The following is a 13,568-nucleotide window of genomic DNA, read 5'->3' on the forward strand; positions in this document are numbered from 1 at the left end:
TGTTTTCATTAAAGAGTTAAAAAGAATAGTCAAACATTCGCTCACATTTAATGATGCACGGATATCATTAAAACTTTTTCACTTGAAAAAGTCAGATGAAATAACGAGAGAATACATATGAGAAAATGTATTTGATTTAAAGTTTTAGTCAGTAACACGTAGTTTCCCCACTGGTCGGATGCCTATTTTTGGGCCGATCGAGTGTGGGATTACAAAGTTACATGGCCAGGAAAGGATAAAAGAAGATTGTAACTGTTGCTCTGTCTCTTTTTGTGCTCTTGCTCTCTTTTGCTCTTGGTCCCTTTCTTGGGTCTCTCTACTCTCTCTCTCTCTCTTTCTGGTAACATTTTACATATATGCTGGGTAAGATTAATGGTATAAGTTATCATCATCTATTTTGTATCTATTTTAAGTGTAACCATAACCATATTTTGTCATTAAACCTTTTCAATTACAAATAATGTGCTAACTAGTTTTGATTTGGTATTGACTTTGAAGTGCTTCATATTGCAATACAATATCATCACTCTCTACAGCAACGCTCTCCCACATATTAAGCTATTGTAACTGCGCTTATTTCCGTCGTTGGTATAAGTGTCAGGGTTCTGTCACTCCTGTCTAGTTAAATTCCTGATTTTGTGACAGAGCTCTGACACTCCCGTTTTTGGTCTTGTCTTTGTCTGAGTGCATGGTTTCGAGCGTGCTCGAGCCGTGCACTCACTTGTCTACGTGCCTTGTTACATGTGCGGGGCGTGGTCTTTGGATCCTGGCACATCGGTCTAGTTTGGTTTCGGTTCTATGTCGGGATTCGGACATGATTCAAACGTGTTTGTCTTCTGTTGTGAGCACACGGGATGAGCTCACGCTCATCCTTGTGCTCTCTATCTTGTGTTGTCTAGCAGACAGCTTGTGTTTTACACCAGCTGTGTGCTTTCATGTTGTCATGTTCTGTGTGAACACGTTGCTTATGAGTGTCCTCATTGGCTGCGTGTTCATGTCTCGTTCTCTGTAAGCACATGGCTTGTGATTAGTTTTACTGGCCAGGTGCTTGTGTTTTGTGTGAGCACATGGCTTGACGTGTTTCCTTGTGCCATGTGCTCTCCTGTCGATTGTCTAACCCCTCCCACCTTGTTACCTGATTATTGATTTATTTGCCCCACCTGTCCTCCCTCGTTACCTCCTTTGTTTGTTCTCCCTATTTATTCTCCCTGTGTTTACAGTCCTGTGCTGTTTCGTTGTCGAATGTACCTCTTGTGTCCTGCCTAGATCCTGTTGCCAAGTCAAGTAAAGTCTGTCTTGTTTTCCCCTTCGGGGTAGTTTTTGTTTGTTCGTTCCTGTTTTATTTTTTATTATTAAAATAAAGCCCATCAACTCTGCACTTGAGTCCTCGCTTCTTCCCTCACCCTCAACCCTGATAATAAGTGGCAGTGGGTGGAATAGACAAGAAATGTGCAGTTTTCTACCATCTTGCTGACAACGTTTCTTTAGTCATTCGGCAGTCTTGCAGACTGAACCCCTGCAGGAAATCCACCCTTACAGGCTATTCTTAGCATTACTGCTAGTTGCACTTCTTTATTTTAGCAGTTTCCAGCATGCCATTAAACTCTAGAAGTAAACTCTTGAAATTATTAGTGATAAAATTGGTTTGTTACTGAAAAGGTTTCCACTATCCATGACTCCTGAATTATAAAACAGTTTTTAAAAGTATTGTAAAGTAATTATTAGCATCAGCTTGGTAAAATAAACCTGCATTTGCACATGAGCGTCTGTAAAGCAGATATTAACTGTCTTCAGGGAGTTTCTACACATGGATTATAACGTTCTGCTTTACTCTCTCCAGCCTTGAGAAATATATCAGATCCAGACTCCTTTATCAACACTACAAATGCTCTGGAAGATCTGGGATGTATTTCTCAAGAACCACTGATTTAACTTCCACCTCCCTGAACTTCTGGACCACTTTGCTAAAACACTTGAACGAGTCGTTTTCGACCAACTATCTACATTTCTCACACAGAACATCCTCCTGGACAACAACCAGTCTGGCTTCAGAAGCGCCACTAAACTGAGACGGCCCTGCTCTCGGTTATTGAAGCTCTGAGACTGGCAAGAGGAGCCTCCGAATCCTCAGTTCTCCTCTTGCTGGATCTGTCTGCTGCTTACAGTTAACCACCAAGAAGAGCATCTCAGGAACAGTGCTTCAAGTCTGACCTCTCAGTGGGTCCTTCAGGGTGTCGTGAGGTGTTTAAGACCCAATATCTAGCTCTCGGTTATTGAAGCGGCTTCTCAACTACAACTCGCTTCAGTGGACTTACAGATACATTACCAGCTCATGAAGGGGAACAGACATCTCGGGAAAGGAGACTTATTAAACACAACTGCAGAGGTTTTATTAAGAAAATTATAGCAATCATTTAAAATGAAAAAAGATGCTAAAAACAGGAATGAACAGACAAGATCCAAGAATCCTCAAATCAGCTCCATCACACAGAACAGAGAGAGATTATACAGTCTGAGTCTGTCCATTACTGTATTAATATTATATTTAAAGCAGTTTACATATGAAGCGCAAGACAATGACTTTCAACACTGTAGGCAAATATATCCATAACATCCATATAAATGAAAATAAATCTGGCTTTTTATATGTAAAAAAAAAACAAAAAAACATTTTAATCTAAACATGATTATGTCACTATAAGTGCTCAGAGTTTTTTCTCTGTTTTCTGAGAAGAAGAAAATAAAACAATGAACAATCCTCTGTAAGTTTTTGCTATTGTAAATATTGCTGCAGATTGGCTCTAAACTCATCAGTATTTTATTCTAATATTGTCGGCATCTCTATTTCCTCTGGGTGCTTCGAGTCCTTCCTCCCTGCAAAATAAAAGCATTGACTGACCTCTCGTATGTGTTTTTATCATGATTGCAGATTGTTCCAGATCTGGGGTCTCATTTATAAAGAGTGCGTACGCACAAAACGGGGCTGGAAACGTACGTACGCCAGTTCTCACGCAAAGGTTGTGATCTATAAAAAACAAACCTGACGGGAGAATGTGCGCACCTTTAAGCAAACTTTGAGCCGTGCTACGCACATTCTGGAGACAAAGGGAATTGGCGACACCAATGGTGAGCTGGAGTTAAGTGTATTTTTGGTCACTTTTAGACAGAAAATCTAAAGAAAATGAAACATATACCGAAAGATAATACAAATATAATTTTACTTACCAAGCCTGTCGCTTGAAGCAAATATCCATCCCTTCTTAAATGTCCGAGCCAGCGAGCGCGTTGGGCCGTTTAGTGAAACTGACGCAAATAACAGTTTAAATAAATAAAATAATGATTTAAACTATGTTTTACTTCTGATATAAACATTTAGATTAAGTATGCCATTCAAATTATTGGAGTTAAGCACTTAAACATGAAATCATTACTGAGAAGTTACAACATTTTTATATTCAAATTCAGTCAATAGAAATATTTGTTGTGGGTGCGGTGTTTTTGAACACTTTTCCTCTGGCATGCTGTGTTTTAATGTTTTAACCACCGAGATAATTGCTTATCATGATAATACCAGATTGTCTGAGAAAATAGTTTCGTGCAAATAATACCCAAGGCCTATCTGTTTCCATTAAAAATATAAATCAATTAAAAATAAAATTCGGCCAGTGGAAAAGATTGAGAAAAACTTTCTCTGAAATGTATTTTACACTATTTGATTTATGTATTCAAAAACAAGGCAAGGATAGGCAACTACTTGATTTTTATTAATGTAGCCTAATGTGTCTTGTACCATTAAACGTTATCACGTGGATGAATAATCATATGCAAATGATATGCAGATGAGGATCTGCATAGTAAAACTAGGCGTTGTAAGCTCCATATATGGTTATTTCGGGGAGGAGACGCATGTGCGCACAATCTTCCGCTGACTGGGATTTATAAAGTGAATTCTGCGCAGGTTCTGGCGTACGAACAGTTTTATAAATCCGAATATTTTTTTGCGTACGCCATTTTTGGCTTTCGGGCGCACGTACACTTTTAGTAAGGATCCTACGCACAGTTTTATAAATGAGACCCCAGATGAGTGTGAATCATCAGATTGTGTGCGGCTCAAAACTCACCAGCTCTTCTTGCACAGATGATCTGAAGAAGAATCACAGTAGGAGCAGCAAAACTGCGATCTCAACAATAATCACAATCACTGCAGGAAACATGAGAGGAAGAAGAGAAACTGTACATTACTGAAGTCAAGGGTATTCAACTATCAACAGTTATTGATGAAGCATTTACAGACTGACTGACAGGGACGGACTGACAATCTGTGCGTTCGGGAAAAGTCCAGAAGGGCCGTCGGCACAAAAAGTCTAATAAAGCAATATGAACAGCCAACAGCAGGGGCACTAATATGATCACTTATATGCTACGTGTAAAAAAAAAAAAAAAAACTGAGGAAGAAGAGTAGGCCTACTAGCCAGTTTGTGATGGGTCCCCGGCCGCACAGTCGCATCAAAATCGTGTCAAATCGCCGGCAGAATGGCTAGCAGAAAACATAAGGAGAAAGGTGGATGGGAAAAATTAAAAGAAAAGAGGGCCAAGTCTCTCGATACTGATGCAGCAAAATGTAAAAAGCTCACAGAGCTTTTTGGTTGCAGTGCAACTGCCAGCATCACTGCTTCACTTAGCCAGAGTGTAGAGGACCAGCAAGAGGAAGCTGAGCCTGAGCATCCACAGCCTGGTCATGATGAGGGACAGACAGCAGAGTTAACTTCACATCAGCAAGAGGTCCTGGTAAGTGCCAGTAGCAGGACACATTATTATAGGCTGGCTTTATCCCTATCTTAGCGAATTGCATTGTCAGCTATCAACATGGGTGTGCATCATGATTATGAAAATTATCGTGCCATTTAGTGCTGTCAACGAGTTTAATCATTTCTGTTAGGGTAATATGAAACATTAAATGCATTAGAAATTTATCGCGGGTTGACCGCGATTTCACTTCGTTGTATATGAGAGGTTAGTGAGCTCACTTTTTCTGCTAGAATGAAGACTATGGTTTTTAATTAAACGGGAAAACACCAGGCATGCATTGCTACCACTCTAAGCGTACTAACAAACAGGGAAGGGGGCTACTTTTAGCTGAAGAGACAGATTTTCTTTTTTTATTACCTGCTTCATGTAGTTCTACTTGAACACGGGGTAGTTTCAGCAAATATGACAAAGTTAGTTTTATAAGGCGTACCTACTGCACTTTTAAATTAGCTCACATTATATTTGAATAGAAAGTTATAGTCTATAGTAACTATATATTTTATAATTACAAGTTTGTGTAATTTGGGGTTTCTGTAGCCAGTGACATTTCATTATTTGTATTTCATTTTCAATGCAGATGTAATGGCATTGTACATTTCTTGTTTTTATTTGAAGGCTGAGGCTTCATTAACCCCCTGGGGTCGGCGGTATCGCCGGCGATACCAGCTCGCTTTTTTTCTTAACAGACATACTTTTTTACACAGGCATGAAGCTTGAATTCTCTTCTTTTAAATGAAGTAATTTATATAAAAAACAAATATTCTCATCTTGTGAAATCTGTATTAAAAGAGAGCGATTCCAGTCAAGCTCATTACAGCTCATTCAAATGTAATGTGACTCCGCCCATGGAGAGCGCGCGCTATTCAAACGCAAATGTCTGAGGCAATCCACGCAAACCTGTGAACGCCCCCATATCAGCTCGGGAAAACAAAAGTTTATTCAGATCATTACTTGTTTACACCGTCTCGCAGCGCTGTGAGGAATAATAATAATGGAAAATGTCCCTCAGAAGTGCGGGTATTTCGAGGAGCAAGGATCCGACTGAGCTGAGGAATACAGTAGTAATTTTTTTTTCCTTCTCAAGTGAATCGCGTTTCTGTGAATGAACGGCAGCCGCAGAGATGCGCGCTGTTTACCACAGCTCGCAAAAAGACAGTTTAAATTTAAATCGCGTGTGTGAATGAATGCTGATGTTTTAGCAAACTGTATTGCTATACTGAGATGAGTAAAAATCGACTGAAATATGTTGAAATAAAATGTAGGCTATTTGTATAAGCAACGTATTAAACTGCAAATTAACATTTATATGGCCTAATATTTCATAAAACAACGTTACAGTCAGGCGAAATATGAAAGACAACATTTTGTTGACTAGATTTGGGTACAGTTTTTACTGTAGAATATACTGCCACATCAAATAAGCTTTTGTTTAGCAATTTCTGCTCATATGTTCTATATATATATATATATATATATTTCACGCGACACGCAAGCGTCTTGGTGTAATAAGGATCCACTGGAGGCAAGTTGAAAGATGAGAACCCAAGTGCAGTTTATTATAACTAAAACAAAACATGAAACAAAAATATGGCGTGGCATGAAAACAAAAACCAAAGCATGAACATGACCTTTGCACAACAGCAGACTACAGGAAACAATACTTGACAAAGACACATGGCAAACATGAGGGCTTAAATACACAGACTAATGACAAGACAAGGGACACCTGTGAACAATGATCAGACAATTAACCAATGACAAGACATGGCAGGATCACATGACAAACAGGGAATCACATGACAGACATGGAAACAAGACATAAACAAAACCAAAACGTGACACTTGGAAGCGTTTCCATGCAAAATTGAATAGGAAAATCTGTTTATATGTCATTTTGACACGAATACATATTAATAAATGTCATTTTGATGTTTAAAAGTGTCTAGGTTTTGACATAAATGCAAATATGAATGCAATTTTACAAAATATTATCGATATTCAAATACTGCTGTATTGAATGAACAGCTTTTAGCAAACTCTACTGCTATACTGAAATGAGGAATATATACTGTATGTGTTTTGTCCAAAATAAAGTCATCAACTAACTAATAAATCCTTTACTTTGAAATACGTATGATAAAATGTATACTTTAGTTTTGAAAGACGTTGACTTGTTTTGAATAGATTATAAAGTTTTTACTGTACAATAGACTGCCACATCAAATAAACTTTTGTTTGCCAATTTTGCTCATATGTTAAATATAGTATGTTTTGTCAAAAACAAAGTCATCAAATAATACGTTTTGTATACTTTAGTTTTTACAAAGAAAGATTACACTTGAATTGTTGTTGTAATTGTAACCTTTTTAATAAAAAATATATATTTACAAGGTAGATGTAAACAAACCATTAAAAGGTAAAAAAAAAAAATTTCTTTAAATAATTTGTATTGTGTTTTATTGGTGACAAATTTGGGGAGAGGATAAATATTCCAAAACTGAAAATACAGTATGAGAATTAACTGCACAATTACTAGACATGTTTACCTTGGATATTATACAATTTGCAAGCACAATTTGTGAAAAAAAAAAAAAAATTGCGATGCTTCCAACTGTGAACCAATTTGGTAGTGTGTGTATATATATATATAGGTAAAAATGATTATTCTGGAAGAAAATTTCAGATGGCATTTTCAGATGGCATATATATATATATATATATATATATATATATATATATATATATATATATATATATGCCATCTGAAAATGCCATCTGAAATTTTCTTCCAGAATAATCATTTTTATGAAGCTTGTATGTTTAAGTTAGCTATAGGTGACACACCTGAATGAATGGCTCATTAAGTATGCAGGGACATTGTCTCATCAGGTGTGAACTACTAAATATGCATGATCGTTTACGCCCCATCCGCATATTGGCTTTCCAAACTAAAAGTGTTTCACAAAACTTAAATCAATGTATCGTTTTATGTGAATGAATAGGCAGGATGATTTTCACATCATTTTGAAGAAAAAACTCTAGGCGACGACATCCATTAGTCAAAAGTCTTATTTACACATATCAAAAATGAAAACATGTACATACATGTGGCTCACATATTATGGTAGTCCTATTTGTGCTATATAGAGTGAATTTACACCTTTGCCATTAATATGTTTATAAGCAACTGAAAAAAGCACAAATGTCAGGGCATGTCAGAACATCTCAAGGACCCCAAAAACACCCCAGACCCCAGAGGGTTAAAGGTGAACTATGCATTTTTTTTAGCTTAATTTACCTCAACTGAACAGCTTCGTAGTCATTGGAATAGTTATATTACTTTTTTCGGGTTGAATGGTGGTCGTCTCACACCCCCCGAGCACCTGTGAGCCGAAAAACCACCCTTGCAACTTTGGGCCGGCGGGCCTCAGCGTCAGGAAGTATCGCGTGATATCAGGTCTCACGATGTAACGAATTGCTTTACGGCACTGCACACATACACTATCTAAACATTTATATGCTAGCCTTCTGTGTATCATTTTTGAGTTTTGACGACAGTGTTGTCAAATATCTATTCTGAAGCTGTAGGGGGAGCTCTATAGAGAAACCCGCGAGCAAAAAGCACCAAAACTGCATAGCGTCGCTTTAATAAACACAACCCCAATTATCATCATTGGGTTTGAGATGTTACTTACTGTGAATACCTTGTCTGATAGGCTACAGTATTGTGGCATAGTATCAGAACATCCTGACTAGTGTCTGTCGCGTACGGCTAGAGGCGAATGGGCGGATGATGGGCCTATTTGGGAGAAAGTCCAGGGCTGTTTTTTAGCCCCAATCCGTCCCTGCTGACTGATAGTTTAATGTTATAAAGCTGTCAGTATAAATGAACGTGTCGTACATCTGTATAATGATCCAGCAGTCACACTGACTTCAGTTTCTGATGCTGTATCAGCTGGATCTGTGGATCACGTCTGTTAGTTCAGTTCAACACATAATGCCACATATACACAACATCATCATCACATAAAACGTGAGCTTCACATCACAGAAATTATGAATATGTGCACGAGTCTGTCATCTATTATCTTCTTACTTCACTCTAAAGCTGTCAGGAGGAGAATGACTATCGCCATTGACCAAAAATAAATCTATTTATACAGTGATCATGTGATCATGAACCTTGTGTAGGAGCTGCTGCTGTAGTTCGGCTTGATGTCTTCTCAGAGTTTGAGCTTCTGACTGGAATCAGTGTTGGTGAAGCGACTGGATCTGCAGAAGATGAATGTTCAGACGCATCATCTGTAGGACATTAACATCATATGTTCATATCGATCATGACATGCAGTTTGTGTTCCATCATCACAGTTTACAGTGGCAGTAGTTGAGAAGAGACTGTACTGTATTACTGTATAACTGTATAATTGTACTGTATAATTTATTCCTGGTTTATATGAGAGTGAAACACAGTTGAGCTTCTGCAAATAAACCTTCAGCTTGAATGAAGGACATAAGCCTTATAATTCCTAAAGCCGACCTCCTACATGGGTCATACTAGGCTTTAATACACTCGTCTGATTTATGCAATATATCATGTATGACCCATGTAGGAGGCCAATATTGGGAATTATAAGGATTGTTATGCAGTTTATGACTTTGACCACTAATATTTTACAACTCCAAAACGTATGAAGCCATCAGAAAGAGTAGAGCCAATCTGTGGAAGTTTTCACAAATCTGTCAGAAAAGAGTGTTTTCTCACCTGAATACTTGACAGTGTATCTGACTGAGGTCAAGAGTTGATTTCCCAGAGTAAGCTGACATCTGCACTCTCTGTTGTCATCTTCATTCAGGAGTGTTGTAGTCAGAGTGAGGATGATACAGAGATCTGGATCTGATGATGATAATATCTGATATCTGGAGTCTGTCTTCAGATCAACACCAGCCTGATTCACCCACAACAGCTCATATCCCTCAGAACTGACCCAATAATCACAGGAGAATCCAGTATCTGAATACAACTGACAGGAGAGAGTCACAGAGCGGCCTGGACTGATCTCAGTCTGAGAGGATGAAGATGAGGATGATGATGATGAAGATGGAGACACTGAAACTGAACAGAAGACACAAATCACAGACTCTTCAATCATCATCTGAGTTTAAAGGGAGAATCTGCCCTTTTTTAATTGATCACATAATCATAAACTTACCATGAAGAACATGCAGAGAAGCATAAGCATCAGGTCCTTGTGGTCTATAATTAACATATTGTCTGCAGGTGTATAATCCAGAATCTTCTTCTGTGACGTTCTTGATGTTCAGAGAGCAGTCAGACTCCAGACTCAGTCTCTCATGTCTCTCTGAGTCTTTATTCTTTAACCCTCCAGTAATCAGTTTAACTTCTGAATGTCTGAATCTGTTATAGTAGATCCATGTAGTTTTAGATTTGCAGTCAGAAAGAGCTTTATTACAGGACAGAGAGACATTTTCACCAGAACTGATGAACACATCATCTCCACTGGTTCCTGAAACACAGTATATCTCAGTGATCATTATGATATATATTAATAAATGAACCATAGAACACACCAGCATAAAAAGCAGAAATTTTAAATCATAGTATTTTTCCTTACTTAAAGCAAACAACACTCTCCAGAATAAACTATTAGTCTTTATCAGAGAGCTGTTCAAATCACTGACACACTCTTAATATGAAAATAATTCTTCATCATCAGATGTTTGAGTGACACTATGTCCAGTATCAGGAATAATACAGTATGATCTGTGTGTATCAATACACAACTCTGAGATCACAACGTGAATGTGTGCAAGAATAAACTGAGCATGTTCAAATGAACTCTTTCCAGACTAATTCCACTAAATGTCTTTAGAGAAAATACAGATTTCTTTACCTGTGAGAAGTGAAGAGAGAATGATCAGTCCCAGCAGACACAGATCACACTTATCAGCCATTTTCTGTTTCTGTCAGTCTTCCTCTTCATTATATATAGTTACAGCTCCTCCTTTAAACATCATCAGCTCCTCCTGTGGTTATTAACTTCCTCTCAACTGACCGACCAACCATCACTGGTGAAATAAACATAAAGCCTAATGTTGCAGTGCATGATGGGAACCACCAATCAAAGCTCATCCATGTCTCCCAAAATAATCATTATTGCTAATATAGCGTATAACTGTTGAGCTGAGTGAACCTGAAGGTAGTGATGGTTAGATGAAGCTTCATGAAGCTTTAAAGCTTTCCAGCCTGATGTGTGTAAAAGTGGTTTATTTCTCCAGGTCACGAATGCACACAGCGACACCTGCTGGTCAATGCTAATATCATGCAGAACAAATCCTCAATATTTGTTAGATGGGTTGTGATACATTAACATATGCACACATGTATAAATAAATAAATAATTGAGTTCTTGGAAGTTTTGTTGTTTCATAATCTTGTAAGTGGGCAGTGCTTTTGTTGAACAGAGGGGAATGATGGAGTTCTTTAGACTGGATAAAAGAGGGTGAAAGTGATTAATAGAGAAGCTTATATGTGCTTATTACAGTAATAACAGCTTATTAGCATTATTAAACTCCACTGAAGCAGTGTTAAAGTTAATGATATAATTAAGTGATTAATCAAGTGATGACTGAGCATTAGTGACGAACACCAGCTATTTCATCTAAAGCTGTGGCTGAAGAGGAGGCCATTCCCCTGGTGGAGTGGGCCCTCACCCCTATAGGGCACTGATCTCTGCTTTGGGACCCTTTCAGCATATAGGGCACTGCAAGCCCAAGATTACACGGATTAAACTTGGGTTAAAATTAAATCAACTTTACAATGAGATGACCTGTTCTCTAAAGGGTGTGGAAAGCACCTTCAGCAAATAGCCTCGTCTTGATCTAAGGATGACTGGAGATTAGGCCCAATCTCGAGGCACGATGCGTCCACTGAAAGACCAGATAAGACAGATCGCCAACTCTCTGGACCGATGCCAGAACCAGCAGAAGGGCAGTCTTTAAAGTCATCAACTGGGTTCAGAGATGATCACGGCTCTATTGTGGTCAAACTGTGAGTTCTCACACTCAGCAGTAACATGTTTCCAGACCTCAACAGTGCGATCACAGCTATGAAAACACTACAGAAATCATGTAATGTCACACTTAGAGCACAGCCCACAGACACCTCGCTGTAAAGAGAAATTCTCATCATCTGGCAATGGAATTTTGCCAAATATTCCTTCCTTAAAATTAAACTAAAATTATCGTTAATAATTAATTAATCATGATCTCCTTTGTTTCCACCAAAAAGACTCAGGAGGATTCTCGTATAAATTAATTTAATTTTGTTAACCCTCTGGGGTCTAAGGTGTTTTTGGGGCCCTTGGGATGTTTTGACATGCCCTGACATTTGTGCTTTTTTCAGTTATTTATAAACATGATAATGGCAAAGGTGTAAATTTATATAGCACAAACAAGGCTACCATAATATGTGAGCAACATGTATGTAGATGTTTGTATTTTTAAGAAAATAATGTTTATGCGTGGTTATTGAAAAAATAAATAAAAATGAAAGTTGCTGAAATAAGACCACAAAACTCATACTAAATATGTGTCCACAAGACTTTTGACTAATGGATGTTGTCGCTTCGAGTTCTGGCTTCAAAATTATGTGAAAATAGTCTTGCTTTATCGTTCACATAAAACAATACATTGATTTAAATTGTGTAAGACAGGTTTTGCTTGGAAAGCCAATATGCGAGGGGGGCGTGAATGAGGATTGGTTTACACCTGAGAATACAATGTCCCACCCATTATGCGTAATGACTCTGCATAATGAGCCATTCATTCAGGTGTGACACTGACTGAGCCACAAGAATGAATGCAAGGACAAAAGATATATTTAGAAGAAGACTTATATTAACCATTTAAGATTTTGCTTACATCTATCTTGTAAATATGTTTTGCTATTTTATTAAAAAGGTTACAATTACAACAATAATTACAATTTCAACAACATTTCAAGTGTACTCTTTCTTTGTAAAAAAATGGACACTGGAACAGCTAACATCTTAGTTGATGACTTTATTTTTGACAAAAATAGTATTTTATATTTATATATATATATATATATATATACATGTACATGTACATATATATAACATATGAGCAGAAATTGCTAAACAAAAGCTTATTTGATGTGGCAGTATATTCTACAGTAAAAACTGTACCCAAATCTAGTCAACAAAATGTTGTCTTTCATATTTCGCCTGACTGTAACGTTGTTTTTATGAAATATTAGGGCATATAAATGTTAATTTGCAGTTTAATACGTTGCTTATACAAATAGCCTACATTTTATTTCAACATATTCCAGTCGATTTTTACTCATCTCAGTATAGCAATACAGTTTGCTAAAACATCATCATTCATTCACACACAGAAACGCGATTTAAATTTAAACTGTCTTTTTGCGAGCTGTGGTAAACAGCGCGCATCTCTGCCGTTCATTCATTCACACATAGAAACGCAATTCGCTTGAGAAGGAAAAAACTTCCTACAGTATTCCTCAGCTCAGCGGCATCCATTGCTCCTCGAAATACCAGCACTTCTGAGGTACATTTTCCATTATTATTATTACGATAGTATTATTCCTCACAGCGCTTCGAGATGGTGTAAACAAGTACAATGTGTTTTCTCGAGCTGAAATGGGCTGTTCACAGTTTGCATGGGTTGCCTCAGTCATTTGCGTTTGAATAGCG

General features: G+C 37.6%; 1 protein-coding gene across 1 annotated transcript; it reads right to left on the reverse strand.

Moving 5' to 3' along the window:
- Window positions 1-2,370: 2,370 nt before the first annotated feature.
- On the reverse strand, window positions 2,371-10,782 carry LOC308687321 (uncharacterized protein; the record flags this gene model as incomplete). Its single annotated transcript, XM_081359773.1, has 6 exons — window positions 2,371-2,874; window positions 4,122-4,201; window positions 8,992-9,111; window positions 9,572-9,922; window positions 10,020-10,334; window positions 10,722-10,782. The coding sequence occupies 5 exons, from the start codon at window positions 10,780-10,782 to the stop codon at window positions 4,155-4,157; spliced, it is 894 nt and encodes a 297-aa protein (XP_081215899.1). The 3' UTR covers window positions 2,371-2,874; window positions 4,122-4,154.
- Between the last annotated feature and the right edge of the window lie 2,786 nt (window positions 10,783-13,568).

Source organism: Scardinius erythrophthalmus (genome assembly GCF_964197995.2).
Source record: "Scardinius erythrophthalmus genome assembly, chromosome: 1".
NCBI classification, from domain to species: Eukaryota; Metazoa; Chordata; class Actinopteri; order Cypriniformes; family Leuciscidae; genus Scardinius; species Scardinius erythrophthalmus.